This window comes from Amblyomma mixtum, chromosome 4, assembly GCF_055824585.1.
Source record: "Amblyomma mixtum isolate Tamu chromosome 4, ASM5582458v1, whole genome shotgun sequence".
NCBI lineage: Eukaryota > Metazoa > Arthropoda > Arachnida > Ixodida > Ixodidae > Amblyomma > Amblyomma mixtum.
The window spans coordinates 82,851,918-82,869,473 of NC_143015.1; the positions used below are offsets into that span (position 1 = coordinate 82,851,918).

Sequence of the window (17,556 nt, forward strand, 5' to 3'; positions counted from 1 at the left end):
CTACAATCAGACCTTAACAAAATTAATGACTGGTGCACACAATGGCAAATGGAGATTAACACCTCAAAAACAAAAGTTGTTAGATTTACCACAATATCTAGCGCCGAACCTTGTCGTTACAATTTGAACAATGTGCGAGTAGAATCGGCACCCATCATAAAATATTTAGGTTTGCATTTAGCAGCAGACCTCTCATGGAACAGGCACATCGATACAGTTATTAACAAAGCTTCCAAAACACTCGGCTTCCTCAGACGTAACCTGCGTTTAGCTAATCCAGGCACAAAGCTATTAGCATACACTACATTAGTTCGCTCGAAATTGGATTACGCCTCTTTGATCTGGAATCCCCATCAAGCATACCTAGTAACAAAATTGGAGTCCCTGCAAAATAAAGCCGCCCGGTTCATATCGAAGAACTACTCTCGATCAGCGAGTGTAACTGAAATAAAAAAAGCTCTAAATTTACCTCTTCTCGAAAAACGGAGAATGGTTTCCATACTGTCATTTTTCTACAAATTATATCACAGTCATTCTTCCTTTGCTTCGTACCATATCAAGCCGGCTCATCGGATATTCCCACGCATTGATCACCAACTGAAAGTAGAACCAATTTTTGCTAGAACTAATCTCTTCTTTCATTCGCCTCTCCTCATCGCCATCCGTCAATGGAATCTGCTCCCTGGCACCATTGCGTCTGCCAATGATTACGAAGCGTTTGTAACCGCTCTAAAACGTCACCTCGAGCTGTAACCTTCATATTTTTGCATTCTTGTTGAAGCACTGCTTTTGAAGGAAACCTGAGTGTTCTTTGTCATGTGCCTTTATATTCTGAGTGTTTGATGCTTTTCAACAATGTGTTCCCGGCCAACGAATTTTGTACTCATCGGAAATTTTTTCTGTTGTTCCCCCCTATGTAATGCCCGCTCGGGCCTTTAGGGTATTTGAATAAATGAATAAATGAATAAATGAAACTTCTGATTGAAAAAGCTCTCTGGACGTCGATGCTACTCAGGTCGTCATGAAAGTAATCATGAGAGATTCTAATTTTCTCGTCATGCCGAATGCGACAAGAAAAAAAACTTGATATCTGTAAGAGCATTTATATAAGTGACATTGTAAGCAGCCGTCCTAAGAACGCAGTTTGATCATCCACCAACACACGCTGTTAGTTGAACTGCTGCCTCTGCCTTCAGAATGATTTCACGCAAGACCATGGCCTTTTCAGCGGTGCTTCTGGTTGCGGCGGTCTCCGGGGCGTCGGCGATTGATGGTGAGAATATTTTCCACCATTGTCACTCTGCGTTGCCTTTAGATATATGTTTAGTTTCATGCGAAGCAACTGCCTTCATTCGGGAGAATCATTCACTTTCTACTATCGTGGTTTGCTGTCTGTATATGAAGTGCTTTGCATGAATTTTAGTTTGCTGTGGAGAAATTCTAGTCGAGAAACAGAATAAAACCGTTTCAAAATTACGACAAAATCCTTTGTAGTTTGGTCGTAACAGCAGAGTTTTCGCCTGATTTTTGCGATTTCTGTATACTACTGCAGTTTTTCAGGAGCACTCTTCTGCAGTATGTAGTATGTTTCTGTAGTGACTACAAAAATTTTGTTGTTACGAGAAAATTTGTGTCTTAACGTAAGTTCTCATTCAGAAACAATGAAAAAGCTCTCTGCGATGGCAGAAACGTTTGTACTGTGTGCTTCAACTAGAGATCTACATGGCTCCGTGCCCTGTTCTTAGTAGGAGGTGTTTCTATGGTGGTTTATTTTGTGTTCAACAACGCCGCATTTCAGGGATGCATGCTTTAAGCTCGTCTCCTCCTCCACATTTTAGCTGCACTCTGATATATATATATATATATATATATATATATATATATATATATATATGCTGAAAAAAAGTTCTATGATGCAATAACCTCATAGATCATTCATCATAGAATATCATACAATCTGTATGACATATCATACAGATTGTATGATATTCTATGATGAATGATCTATGAGGTTATTGCATCATAGAACTTTTTTTCAGCAGGGTATATATACATATATATATATATATTGTTACGTGCTTAGCACGCACGGGGGGTTATTCACAGAGGGGATCGGTCGGAGCAGGATGGAAGCAGGAAGCCTACCAGCGTCCTTCAGCTCTTTCTCTTCCTTTCTCTCTGCTGGTCCTTCATCTTCTGCTTCTTCCGTCGAGGTTCTATGGAAGCACGTTACATTTCCCTCCTCGCAGACGAAGCCCGTCGGGCGAGTTAAACAGACCGCCTGGGATGGAATCGCTTGAGGCGGGCTACATGCACCACCTGAGACTGGCGTGACCGTCGACCACTAGCAGTTAGTCGCGATATAACGTAATTAACGTCACTAATGCACTCCAACACAACAAACGGTCCAGTGTAGTGGGATAGCAGTTTCTGACACAGACCACGCTTGCGTAGAGGGCTCCACAACCACACAATGTCACCAGGAACATAAGAAACCTCTTGGTGTTGGACATCGTAGCGGTTCTTGGAACGCTCTTGCGAAGATAAAATTCGAACGCGGGCAAGCTGGCGAGCTTCTTCAGCTCTGCAGAGTGTGGTCGCAAGAGAAGGTTCGTCGTGGATGAAAAATGGTAGAATGGTGTCAAGGCCACAGCGAGGCGAGCGAGCATAGAGCAGGTAAAAGGGGCTGTAGCCAGTTGTCTCATGTTGCGCTGTGTTGTATGCATGAGTAACGAACGGGAGGACGCCATCCCAGTCTTTATGATCTGCAGCGACGTACATAGCAAGCATGGTGGTGAGCGTCCGATTAGTGCGTTCTACCACACCGTTCGTTTGGGGATGATATGGCGTGGAGTGGCGAAAACTGCAGCTGCTGAGTCGGAGAAGTTCTTCAACAACGTCCGCTGTAAATTGGCGTCCACGGTCGCTAATGAGAACTGCAGGAGGGCCGTGCCGAAGAATTACGAAACGAAGTAAGAAGTTAGATACTTCAGACGCAGTAGCAGCTGGTATCGCGGCTGTCTCACAATAACGGGTTAAGTGGTCTACGCACACAAGAATCCATCGATTTCCTTTCGAGGACCGTGGGAAAGGTCCAAGGAGGTCAATGCCAACTTGCTCAAACGGGGCTGTTGGAGGTGTGATTGGCCGCAGTTTGCCAGGTGGACTTGAAGTCGGCAGCTTAAAGCGCTGGCATTGCACACAGCTGGCTACATAGTGCTGGATGGTTGAACGCATGTTAGGCCAGTAAAATCGTTGCTGTGTGCGGTGGAGTGTGCGTGTCACTCCCAAGTGCCCAGACGTGGCGTCGTCGTGCATCATTTCAAGAACTGTGATGCGTAGGTTTTCGGGTACGACAAGAAGCATGCGTGCTCCTCCAGAAGCGAAATTCTTCTTATAAAGCAAACCGTCGCGAATGCAAAAAGTATTCTTTACAGAATCTTGAGCGGCATCAAACAAAGAGGTTAATGTTTGGTCTTTGCGTTGCTCAGTTCGGAAAACTTGAAGATCGGGGAAGGCTTGTGAAAGTGACGCCAAGTATTCATCAAAGTTGTCTGCGTCGTCATCAGTCGTTTGAAGCGGCAAACGGGAAAGACAATCGGCATCTGAGTGTTTACGGCCGCTTTTATGCACCACAGTGAAATTAAATTCTTGTAGGCGCAAAGCCCATCGAGCAAGCCGGCCACAGGGGTCACGAAGACTCACTAGCCAGCAAAGCGAGTGGTGGTCGGTCACGACGGTGAAAGCATTCCCGTACAGATAGGAGCGGAAGCGCTGTACAGCGAAAACAACGGCGAGACATTCTTGCTCAGTAACCGTGTAATTTCTTTCGCTCTTACTCAATGACCGGCTGGCATATGCTACCACGTGCTGATCGTGACCATGGCGTTGTATAAGTACAGCGCCGATACCGATACCACTTGCATCAGTGTGCACTTCAATTGGTGCAGATGGGCAGAAGTGGCGTAGGATGGGGCCCGAGGTCAAAAGAAATTTCAGATGTCGGAAAGCTGCGTCACATTCGCTGGTCCAATTGAACGGTGCATCTTTATGCAGCAAACACGTCAGTGGGTAAGCGATGTCCGCAAAACTAGCTATAAAGCGTCGAAAGTACGAGCAGAGTCCTAAAAAACTCTGCAGCTCTTTCACTGATTGAGGCACCGTAAAACTTTTGACAGCTTCAATTTTCTTTGGATCTGGTCGAACACCTTCTTTATCAACTAAATGACCAAGAACAATTGTTTCACGGTTCCCAAAATGACATTTCTTGGAATTGAGGATAAGGCCAGCTCGTTCCATGCAATCAAGCACAATATCCAGGCGGCTGTTGTGCTCACTAAACGTTTTGCCAAAAATTACAACGTCGTCCAAATAACATAAACAAATTTGCCACTTAAGGCCACGCAGGATTGTATCCATGAACCGCTCGAATGTTGCAGGTGCGTTACATAATCCGAAAGGCATAACGTTAAACTCGTAAAGTCCGTCTGGTGTTATGAATGCCGTTTTTTCCCTATCTGCAGCGTGCATGGGGATTTGCCAGTAGCCGGATCTCAAATCAATAGAAGAAAAGTATGAAGCGGAGTGCAGACAATCAATTGCGTCATCTATACGTGGAAGCGGGTAGACGTCCTTCTTCGTGGCCGTATTCAAGCGACGGTAGTCAACACAGAACCTCCATGTGCCATCTTTTTTCTTAACAAGGATAACTGGAGCTGCCCAAGGACTTGAAGACTCTCGAATTATGCCTCGCTTTAGCATCTCTTGAACTTGGTCATCTATTAACTTACGTTCAGTGGCTGAGACTCGATAGGGCTTCTGGCGTATAGGAGGTGCGGAGCCGGTGTTGATCGTGTGATGAATACGACTGGTAGGCGGTGGTGTAGAATCGTCTTTGGCAAAGTCGAACACGAACACGTGCTTCAGAAGGAGTTCCACTAGAGTGCGACGCTCGGTTGTGGGAAGAGCCTGATTAATCATAGCCTTAACTTGGGTCTCCATATCTCTTTTCACGTGCTGCTCACTGACAGAGTTGGTTAACGTCGCGACGGAACCTGACACACCTTCCTCGAAACGGGCGAGTTTGAGGCCCCGGGGCAACACAGCTGGCTCTTCAGAGTGGTTCACTGTCCACAGCTCAGTACGGCCTCTCACCACGGGAACGACGCAACGAGGCACGACGATACTCTTCTTAGAGCAGGCGAGTGTCGTAGGCTCTACCACAGCTTCAAAAGATTCGCACTGATTGTGAATAGAGGAAACCCGCACGAATGCTGCGGAGAAAGCTGGTACAAAAGTGTCTTCTTCCACCGCAAATGCTCCAAAATCCGGTGTCGAGTTATCCACAAGAGCTGAAAGTAGTGAAGAATTCAAAGCAATTTCTCCCGTACGACAGTCTAAAGTTGCACCACACTCTTGCAGAAAATCAATTCCAAGAATCACATCATGCGTTGACCGTGGTAACACTGCGAATTCTGTTCTAAACGTTAGACCACCAATAACAACATCCGAAGCACACACACCAAGTGGAACCAAAGGTTCACCACCGACACCACGAAATAACGCTGCACGGTCACCACTAAACATAACTTTCCTACCTAAACGGTTCTTAAAACTCAAACTCATAACGGATACGGTAGCACCAGTGTCCACAAGAGCCATTGTTTTCACACCATCAATAAACACTTCCAGCTTGTTCTTCAACATAAACACGGGCAGAGGTATATTGGACGTCATCGACTCGCCGGCGGCCTCACCTCCATTGGCCGCGCCTCCTAGTTTCCCGGAGGCGGAGGGGATGCACGACGTCGAGGAGAAGGTGACCGCCGTTGGCGCTGAGGTGGCGGCGTCACACTGCGGTCAGATGCAGGTGATGAACTCCGCAAAGTGCTCGGACGGTATGGGTCCCAAGCGGACGTTGAGGGTCGCTGCTGCGCGGTGTGCACTTGTCCGTAAGTAGGCGCTGGGGGTTGGCAGTCTTGAGAAGTCGGGAAACGACGGCGGCAATATCTAGCGATATGCCCTGCAATGCCACACCGGTAGCACAAAGGTTGAGAGCGCCAGCGACCGCCATAAAAGTCCTGGCGAACAAAGTCGCGACGTTGGCTGGAGCCAGGATCTCGCTGCTGACGAACAACGTCTTCTGGGTAGGTGGGCCTCCTTTCCGCCGGCTGGTGGCCATAACGTTGGGCAATGTTCCGATCGTCCTTGGGCAAAGTGCCGTTAGGTTGAGCCCACGGAGTCGACAGGGCGGCAACATCTTCCTCCGGTGCAGAACTGTGCCGCAGATATTCTGTGCGGCAGAAGGTGTCCCGGGATCTGGACAATTCCTCGCGCACAATCTCTCGAATAATTTCAGCCATAGAATTTGGAGGACAGGCTTCAACACTGGCTATAGAGGTGACATTGGCCAATCTTCCGAATTTAGGGGTAATTCGACGCAGCTTAAGAGCTTCAAATGTTCTGCAATGTTCTGCAATGAGGAGGGAAATGTTACGTGCTTAGCACGCACGGGGGGTTATTCACAGAGGGGATCGGTCGGAGCAGGATGGAAGCAGGAAGCCTACCAGCGTCCTTCAGCTCTTTCTCTTCCTTTCTCTCTGCTGGTCCTTCATCTTCTGCTTCTTCCGTCGAGGTTCTATGGAAGCACGTTACAATATGATTAGATATATATATATATGATATGATCTATATGTAAAAGGCCGCTGATAGGAGAAAGTGGTACCACCATGCCACTAATGATTACTAATCAGAATAGGGCACCCAAGGCATATGCCATCTAGCTCTTACAATGTTTTGATTTTAGCAGCCTATTGTGATTTGATTGACATCATATTTCATGCTGTGTAAAACAAATATGCATTTATTTGTTTATTGCAATGCATCTATTAAACCGACATGTTGGTAATGCGGCTGCTCATATGTCTAAAATAAAAAGGAAAATGAACCAGTAGAATAAAAAGCCAAAAGTAAAGCGATTGAATACACAATAAAAATAATAGGATCATACGAAAGAGCAGGCGACAAGATTTTCTAGCCTAATTTTTCTGCTCGCTCGTAAAAAACTCAACCTTCATTTTTCCCTTTTCTCTCTATGTTTTTTGCAGAATCATGTACTGAAATCACCTTCCCGAATATTTTACACTTTGGTGAGGTGAGTTCACTGCCACGTGCTCGAAGCGAAGAATATAGTTCATTTAGAAATATTCTGCCTTTTTCTCCTTAAAATCGGTTATATAGACTTCAGGGATTACATCATTCCTTCATTTTTCATATCATTTGGCGGCTAAATAAAGAAAGTGAACGCTCATTTTGATCACTGGAACAGAAAACAGTGTGAACCCTAACAACCTGTCCGCAGCACCCAGCGTGATAATAAACCGACAATGAAGTTTCTCCGGCGTTCTTTCCGTCGAAGCTTGACATTTGCATACAATGTACAAAATGAACGCAAACGCATGGGCATACGTTTCAGTCTTCTGTGGGCCACAAATGTGGCACTGATTGCTCTAAATTGCAAAAAACGAAAGAAGGCCCTTAATGTTGTTTTGGACTTAATCTGCTGACTTCTTTCTCATTCATAAGCATAATTAACAAATGGAAATAGTTAACATCACAGGCAAGTCACCAATCTTTGTCCTTAGCATTTTCCGTCATTACTGCGCCGTAGACGTTGCCAGGTTTTGCATTAGAGTAACAACAAGCGGAGGAGGTTTCGCCTGGCCTTGCTGAAGCGCTTTTATGTCTTGTTCAAAATGTTTGCGCGCATTACAGTTACATGCTATTTGTCACAGCACACAAAATCTTTTTTAGGGTAAAAGTTTTCGGCTCTCCTCACGACTAATTTTCTCTTCCAGTGGAAATGAAAAACTGTATTCAAAAATTTTTTTTTTGATCAAGCTTTTAGTGACTGTCCACGCATGAAGTCATCTCCGAACGAGAAATGTTTTTGGTTTGGTTAGTAGTGAGATTTTTACTGAAGAAAAAAAAAACTCCTCTTTCGCTCAGCTCACCTTTTTTGTATGTGTAAGAAAGAAACCTGAAAAAATGCTTGTGTAACCTTACACAAATAGAAATTTCATGCTTTTTCAGTGCCTGAAACAACCTCAAGACCTGTGCCATGGCCAAGTAAGTTATGGAGATTTTCCGTTCATCAAGCGTCCTGTGGATTAGTGGAGATCAGTGTGTGAAATAAGGTAGAATAGTTTGATTCAGGTGAAAGAATGTCCAAGTTAGTATAGTTCCATACGATAATCCATTGGAAGGTACTGCAACATTGTAGTATCCAGATCTTCAAACTTGGCTGTGCTGACGACGCTACGACCCTGTCGACAAGTAAAGGGATTTCGTATGAAGAAACCCGATGGTTTTTCAAGAAAACCTAAATGTTATCGCATCAAAAACTAAATACAGCACATACCGCTGCATGCCGTTCTTGGTACGAAGATGTGCGGACCTCTCAGGCTACAGAACACTGCTGTCCCCCTGATGGTGGAGGTCACGGAGTTTCCAACGCTGCCGACGTGATCACTAACGCCACGACTTTGAACGAGAGAGACGGAAAAGTTATTCAAGGTGGAACCCTGACTCTTCAGCAGTCAGTGTTGCACTTTACGGCCGCACAAACACCAAGAAAGCTTCAAACACCTGAATATGGGAATTTACAAACAATGAAAATTCGATTGAGTTTTCATCACTTTCTTTTTCAAAAAACGCATGCGTGTTTAGCAGAGATCCATGCAGGACTTCATTTCTGCCTACCATAGCTGCAAGTTGTCGAGCAGAGAGAGTTCTTCAAGGGCACTGGCAAAAATAATTTCATCTGATAAAGCAACTTTTTTCTTTATCCTCCGCAGGGCAGCGTGCTTGAAGTTGCGGAGAGCATGCTTATAGTGAGTGTTTGTTGTTTATTTTGTTCAAATTGTGATTTTCTCCTCGCAAATGTGTAGTGTCATTGCGGATAGCGCCTCCGCCTGAACAAATGCTCATAAGCTAATTTTTCTTGTTAGCTGCTGATATTAAAGAATAAAATTCACTTGAGATGTGAGCATTAGAGAAGCTAAAATCACTCCACGATTGGAGAGGCAGGAAGTCGTAGTTAAAATTTTCGTCAGTATGTGCAGCAACAAATGCCTTTGAGGAGATATAGGTTCACATAGAGAATGCACTGGATCAGACGTATGCTTTGCAGCTGGGAACAGATGAACTCGTGCAGTAAAGGGTCCCCATGGGTATTTTGAAAGGAAATTGCGAAATGTTGTCACAAAATTTTGATTTATCATGATGAAGCCACAGATGACATGTTTAGTATTTGAATCAGCTGACGTAATGGCTGCAAAAAATTCCAAAGATTGCTTTTTATTCCTGTGTTGTTTTTCTTTACTTCGGTATAAGGTGATCTGGTCTTTTGCATTTTCGAACCTTGATTACAGACAGGAAGCTTAGCGTTACCGTATGTTCACTAATTTTTGGAGGCCATGTACCTCAGTCTTTCAGGTCCGTAGTTTGTAAATCTAGGGAACACAATGAAATATTAGAAGCTGAGGACAACTCACCGCAGCGGTTTCCACAGGAGTTAACTAGAAACTGAGGGCAATTTTTTACTCCCGCACATACAGCCCCTCTCAAAGAATGCAGAAGGTACTAATCTTGTGAACTGAGCTATAAGCGAACTAAGCACCATGCGAACTAAGCATGAGCGTGTAGTAAAATGCATAAATATTTTCAAATTGTATTCCTTCGCTAATAAAACTACGCTTTAAATTACTGTAGATGAACACGACAGGCGAGCGAATGGATCGCAGATTAAATTTTAGCTAGCGGTTAATCTTATGTTGTAGCCACCCACACTAAGCAAGATTTAACGTAATTAAGATCGACTATATCCTTTGGCACGGGAAAAGCTGCAGACACGGGATTGTAAGACACGAGTGCTGCTCATTCTAAGACAGCGCAAGGACGGCGAAAAGCAACACACAACACGAGCAAGTACAATACAGCACTCGTCTTGTACGTTTCTTTCCGCCGTCCTTGTCTTGCCTGCGCTCTGTTAGAAGGAGTACCTACCAACTCGACCAGGCTTCTACTTTGACGAACGCTGCATCTCGTAATACTTTTGTCGCGAGCTCTGTGCTCTCTTGAGCCTGCCAGCAGCTTGTTCTAATCCACGGACGTGGCAAACAATTCGAGAATTCATTCAAGAGCACAGGTTGGCGAACAAAGGTTTTTAAGCACAGAGCACATGCATCGTTTTAGTTTGCAGGCTGATTTCTGAGCATATGTGTTTGATTTATCGCTTACCATCACTCGGGTATTTTTTTCCTTGCGATATAACACGGTTAGGTGAGCTATTGCCGCATTTACATGAATGCGACAGCTGCGCATCGCATCAACTTTTTAGCGCATCGTATTCATGTAAACGGTGATAATGCGCTAGGAAAGCGTATCGTATCAATGCGCCAGATGGGGGTAGATCTAGAATGGCAAGTCGATTTCAGCGGTGAATGGAAACAGGTTTGGAGGTGTCTCTCCTCCTTCTTGTCGTACCTATACAATACTCTCCCGCCGGATAACAAAGCAGACTTGGCTCAAGATTGGGGTCACTGTACCTCTCTGCCGCGTGCCATGGGCGAAGGGTCACTGTCCCACCGGACTTGATGCTGTACGTGTAAACAGTAGCGCATCGGCTCTACGGGATACGCTAGGAAATGCGATGGCTGCTGTCGTATTCATGTAAACGCGGCTTATGACTCGTAAACCTTGTTTTTAAACAGTTTTCAAGCGCATTAAAAATGCTGGCTATGTTCGAAAGCACCATTTTTCAAAGACGCATTTAATTGCCTTCCGTAATCGATTTAGTGCAGAGCAACCGTTTGCTGCGTCAGCAATGTTCACGCTTACAGGAACGAAACCTTACCAAGTGTGTAGAAGGGCTATCTGTTTTTAACGTCAGTTTTTGAGCGACAAAGCGAAAAGTAGGAGTTGATATCGCTTTCGGCTTTTTTAGTGCGGCATCAACGGGACGTCGCAAATGGACGTCGCAAATCAGCTCCACCTTCTTCAAGGACTTGTGACGACAATTTTCAAGCGCCTCGGGATGGGTAAGTAATCTTATGTCAACCATATACTGCACAGTATACATTTTAATTCTGCCGCATTTTGTGCTGTGAATAACGGCAGGCCTACTGACTTTAATTAAGCGGCTTACAACATTTTCCAAGCAAAAGCTATTTCAGCCAACAGAAGTAGGAATCTGTTCATCACCCTAATTAAGGATCCACAAAGCGAGAAGCTCATCAGGCCCACCCTCATCTCTCGTACTGAAATGACAAAGTTCTAGGCTAAAGTCATGAGCAAATCATTTATCTGGATGCAATGCACTCCGGTGCTGATTTGGTGCGCTAGTTGCTGGTTACATGCCAACGCTGTTATTAAAGCAGCATAGGTACGCACTAATGGCGATTCTCCGATACACTGACAACATCCCGTACTATGTTGTTCATATTGCAGACCAATACGAACAATATCACCAAACATCAACCCCATCCTGTCTTTCCTCCGTAACGGTATTGCCGTAAATCGCATATTCCAAATGTGCCGCTTTTTTTCTCGTGGTCTCTCCAGGTTTTATGGTGGACAACATTTTCAAGCTCTGCAAGACCCTTGGTAGTATTGAAGGTGCCATGTTCAACTTTGGTAGCAGTATACTCGGCGGTCCCTTCTCACCGTTTTCCAACGCCGCCGCGTCTCTGATGCCGTCCATAGACTGCAGCAGCCTGAATATTAATGGGGACATTATGTGCGGCGAACCCGTGACCTTCCAGTTTCCCAGCGCATTTAACTTCGGAACGGTAGGTGCCTCAGTCTCGCGGTCCAATCACATTGATTGTCAGTTTCGCGTCTAAAGCTAGAAAATTCTTGAAGGTTGAAAAGCTGAACTGTTGCTTGGAGTAGCAGCGGAAAAAAATGTTGACTTTTAACGATTTATATGTCGTACAATGCCTGTAGGTGATTTTTTATTTCTGACATTCTTCCACCTACGCAGTGCCTCGACTCTACCCTGTCCACTTGTGTCGGTACTCAGGCTAATCAGGTATGGCATATTCCTAGTAAGCACAGCTTTAAGGCATGATAGGGGACAAAGGTGCTGTACTCCACTCGGCGGGAGCCGGAGCAACGGAAAACTGCGTTGCAACGCCATCTACAGGCGGCATCTGGGTTCGAGACAAGCAATGCGTGACCTTTATTATCAGCAGGCATGTCGCTTGGCTCCTTTCAATGTTTCGTGCTTTAGCTCGCCAAAACGCCTCAATTTTCCAATGCACCCTCCCCCCCCCCCATCCCCGCGTGTAGTACAGCACTTTTGTCCCCGATAGTACATGGTACAGGGGCCATAAAAAGAAATTTGAGCAGTACGGTGCCTACGGACTTCGCTGTTAGCATTTATTTTTATCGCTTCAGTACTTAAGTGCTTGAAGGCTTAGCACTAAAAGACGACACAACGAAAATTGACTTGAGGACAAGTGCATACAGATATCCTGTCGTCTTTTTTCATTCTGGCTTCTTTTAGCTCGTTAGATTTTATTGTGTTGTATATCATGGCCTGGTTTTGTGAGCAATAAATTGTTGTCCATTGCTCCTTCGTTGATTTGATAAAGGTGTTTCATTTTCTGGCGCAATGTTTGTCCGCAGGCCCAAGTGATCGATCAGTTTTTCCAGACGTTGAACGTAAGTAAACTTATGCCTGCTATTACATTACATCTGCAGACGTCTTCCGGTGTTTACTGACCTTTTGGCTAATAGGCGTGAACAGTTATTTTCACAACACAGGCCGTCCACTCCGATTGTACATAGACGGAGGTCGGTTTACCATTAATAGCGTATAAGAATTACTAAACGACCTAACTTAATGCAGTAGGATTGCGAACTTCCTTCAATTTTCTTCAGCACACAAGTAAAAAATTTTCAGACACATGCTAAAACCTTGGGTGCAAGTGCGTAATTAACGCACCGGCACCATTTGTTCATAGAAAGCCATGTATTGTATTCAAGATTTTTTCTTTTACTTTTGCAATTCTACTCCTCTTCCTTCATTTTTCAAGGTGCCTTAAATAACATGGATCATCCATATCTTACCTACGGTGCAACGCATAGCGTTGACGCTCTGTCGCTATACACTTTAACGCTTAGAAAAACATGAATGGGATTTATTGTTAACAGAGCTTAAAATTGAGTTGCTAACCAAGGGCCGTATTCTGCAGCGATTCATTTCACATGGCGTTTGATTTTGCCCTGACATCAGTGTGACAAGAAAGCAACAGCAGGTATACGACTGCAAACGGCTAATCACAGTGAGAGCCGGTCCGGTCATGACTCCGCCGCCGCAAACGAGTCCCGTGCAGCCGCATCTAGTTCGGCGGGGTCACACGCATCACATTGCGCTAATTCTTTCACAAGTGACACCCAGGCCCTCTCCCGAGACCGGAGCAGTGGCGGTAAAGCTGGTCAGGTGTGTCAAAATGCGTCGTTGCACTCCGTCATTCGTCGCCGTCGGCATCCATTCGCCAGTGCTACATGGCTTCGAAACGCGTTTATGCAACCATGTGGCATCATGGGCATGTTCCTGTCACGACCAGCGTGAGGTCTGCTCTAATACGCTACGGCAATGGGAGCAGCGAGCATGTAATGCCATGGAAATGGACCGTTACAGAATTTGGCCACAGGTGACCCCTGGGAGTGTGGACGAAAAAAGTTTTGAAGCCAAGTGCTAACGCAAAATTAGAGCCCCATAAAATATTGCGGCCAAATTTTGTTCACATCGTTGTTAATTTTGTTCAGGCGCATAAATCGTTCATCCTGATATCACGGATGCGGAGGACAAATTGGAAACAAACTGGCAAAGTTTAAAGCTAGAACTATATCCACTGAGACTAGTCTAGCAGTGCTCTAGCAGGTATTAAGTGGGATGTCGTATGAATTAACGAGGTTAGGAGGACCGATGAAGCATGCACGTGCTAAAGGGAGGGACGTACTATGCTATTGTGCTTTAGCAGGACAGACGAGAGTTATATGTGATATTCTTGAACGGTACGGATGTAGCTGGGAATAATTGTATAGCATTAACGCTACGATGGCAGTTGGAAGCGTACTAAACGCACACACTGAATGTGGTACAGGCCTACGCGCCTAAATCCAGTCCTGATGACCATAACATCGAATTTTTTTATCAAGACGTGCAATCGGCAGTGATTAAAGTAAAAACATTGTACATTGTACTGATGGGCGATATTAATGTGAAGGTCGGAAAGCAGCAGGCAGGAGACCAGGTAGTTGGTCACTATCGATAGCTTGTAGGATTAGCAAGAGGGAGTTATTAGAATAGTTCGTGGAACGAAATAACTTACGGATCATTAATACATTCTTCGGTTAATGGGGCAACGGGAAGGGGACATGGAAGAGCCGGAATGGCGTGAGCGAAAATGAAGTAGACTCCATTTTGTGCGCTTACCCTGGCATCGTGCTTGGTGCGGAGGTGCTCGGTATGGTGCGCTGCAGTGATCACAGTATGGGCAAGTCTCGGATTAGACTGTACTTGAGGAGGGAACGGAACAAACTAGCAAGCGAGAGGACCATCAACGAGCAAGGGAAAGAGGGAAACTAGGAAAAATTTTGATCTCGCTGGAGAACAAATATTGCGCTTTAACCGAGGACGAAATCAGTATCGAGCAATGAAGCATAATTTTGCAGATATCGCTACGCAACGCTCAATGATATAGGCGGTACTGCTCTTATACAGGATTCCGCTGACCTCTCTCAGCAGACGACACATCTGACTACGAAGCGCCAGAACATTAAGCCGCTAGCACAGCGTGCAGAACAAAACTAGCCAAGCTATCAAAATAATACGTGTAAGGTAACTTACATAAGACAGTAAAATATGCAGAGAATTGTGCATGATCTAAAGGACGCAGGTAGCCTAAAAAGGTGAAGAGGAAACTAGAGATTGGCAAAAATAATATATAGTTCTATACAAAAATATGCATTAGCAGAAGCAATCAGGACGATATTGAGAGAGCCAACACAGCACAACAATCAGAAAAACCTACTGTAAAGAAAGAGCAAGTAAAGGCAGTCATAGAAGCAATGCAAATGAGGGAAAGCAGGTGGTGTGCTTAACGCAAAAGTACAACTGTGGAGGCAGGGCGGGGAGATTGTGCTTGATCTGTAAGATGAAATGGACAGGCACTGTGCATGTTATCCGATCAATAATTAACCAATCGACCCTGACGATAGCGGAGGTTATTGCAAGCGAAAACAAGCTCAGCAGGGAGCAATGAATAATAATGTGAGTATTGGAGGTAAGGAAGTTTTTCCAGATAGGCTGGACGCATAAGGCGCGAGATAACTTTTATCTGCATTAGGCCTTGCTGGTTTGATAATGACGGTGTATTGAAAACGATGACCTTAAGCAAGCGTTTCTTTACTTTATCCTGAAGCACTTACAGCCCTTTGAACACATATTAGAGACATTTATAATAGGGTGGCCCTATCAGTTAGGAGCATGGGGGAAATAACAGGGAGTCAGTGCGCAGACGCCGGACACTAATGCCCCTTGCTCCGGTTACTGTACTGCGCCTGCGCACTGGCGCCAGAACTTGAAAGTTCCTAACAAAACATACATAACAAAACTGGCGAAGTACACTAACCGGAGGGAGCGGTGTTATTGTCCTGCTTCTGAGCACTGACCCCCTGTTATACATTCCCCTCTGCCCCTTACCGATAGGGTTACAAGGGTGGACGTGCTAGATAGTTGGTGGTCCGTGCGTCCGGTGGCCGTAACTGGCGAAAGACAGGGTTAATTGGAGAGACATGGGAGAGGCCTTTGCTCTGCAGTGGGCGTAGTCAGGCTGATGATGATGATGATGAAGCAAAATGGTCCAACTGTAATTAAAGTCCTTCCTGTGTATATTGCAAACTGGCAGCTTTTTCCCTGAGCATGTCCTCCGCCAATTTTTTTTTTTGTGCAGAGAGGCTTTGCGGTCAATATGAATCCCGAATTTGTTTACTAAATTCCTGCAGTCCGTTACAACTCAAGAAAAAAGCGGCTTTTACCAATAAAAGGACCCACTTCCAGCCAATTGCGTCGGCCGACCCTCATGAGCCTACTAGCGTGACAATGCACGCAGTGGCAGATGATAGGGCACTGTCCCCTCCTTGCACTGTCACGCCACTATCTACATTTACACGCTACTCACGCACCACTATTGGGCGCATGCGTCTATAGGGCCCTATGCATATACGAGAAAGAAAACTATTCCAAGGCACTGATACCACAAATCAAAATAGAGCCCACATGTTTAGATAGCCTGAAAAAAAAATGCTACTTGTGTACAAAAAATTTACAACTGACATGTTCAGGTGTAACATTATTAAACTGGACTTCTTTATTATAGGCTGAAAAACATTTTTCTGAATCGATGTAAATGGCGACAGACAGGCTTAAAACAAAAAATGAAGTTTTGTTGGGGTTACAATCTGCATGTTGTCGGCAGGGAGGATTTTTCACGACCTCTAAAGCCAATCTGCACCCGTTACAGCCAGCAGGCCAATGCGGTAATAAATTGGTGGGTCATTGCACTTTATAGGATCTACTGGACCCACTATGCCTGCCGCCACTTCGTATCTGTTTCCTTAGCCTAGGACCGTTCACACTCTTAACGATGACTCAATACTGGGAGAAATGCGGTTGTGCGTATTTCTTTACTGGTGACATCTCTGCCTTGCTTATTAAGAATTTCATCTGACCGTAATTTCCTACCTTCCACAGTGCGTCTTAACAAACGTGATCAACAACTCCCCAGCCGATTCAGCGACCGGCTTCATGTGCAGCGCCGCGAAGGTGTTTGTACAGCTTTTTAACGCCGGACCTTTCAAAGCACTTCGGCCTATCGTGTATGGGCTGGAACAAGCTCTTGGACTGGAATGTGAGTAAAGAACTGTGACCCCTTTTGGGCTCATTCGACGTACGAATTCATTTTCTTTTGCAAGCCTGAAGGTCAACCGCAGTTTTCGTTCGTTTTCGCATTGGTATCGTCGCGCGAATCCTATAGAACGCTGCACCAATTTTTAACACTCGTACTAAAAAGCGCTTTCTTAGCGGGCACAAAAAGCGACAGTTTATGTGCATAGTTAAGCCAAATGTGGATTACGTGTGCGAGCACTCCGGTTTTCGCTTCGGTTCCGGTGTTCGGATTCATTTTTCACGAACGGAGGTTGTTCGGATTGCGACCTTGAGTTAATGCCCATATACGCGGAACTGTTCAACATCTGCTTTGCTTTCATAGATCCTTCCAAATCCTCATACCACCCCTGGCGCAGTGGTACAGCGATTAAGCAATGCACAACAGCCCTGCGATGGCAGATGGTGCCTACAGTAGGCCTTGTGCGACCCAGGTTGCGATTCTTGAGCAACCTCATGGCTTCAGACATGGGGCTTTTTCGAGAATGCGGGCAGTAGTGCTAGTGGACTAAAAATGAGAATGTGAAGAAAAGTAGGGC

General features: G+C 45.1%; 1 protein-coding gene across 1 annotated transcript; it reads left to right on the forward strand.

The window, feature by feature from the left end:
- Positions 1 to 1,197: 1,197 nt before the first annotated feature.
- On the forward strand, positions 1,198 to 15,808 carry LOC149347215 (uncharacterized). Its single transcript, XM_089541524.1, has 8 exons — positions 1,198 to 1,273; positions 7,107 to 7,153; positions 8,092 to 8,127; positions 11,006 to 11,099; positions 11,623 to 11,849; positions 12,044 to 12,091; positions 12,691 to 12,726; positions 15,782 to 15,808. Exons 1-8 carry the CDS (start codon positions 1,198 to 1,200, stop codon positions 15,806 to 15,808), a joined length of 591 nt encoding a protein of 196 aa, XP_089397650.1.
- The last annotated feature ends 1,748 nt before the right edge of the window (positions 15,809 to 17,556 follow it).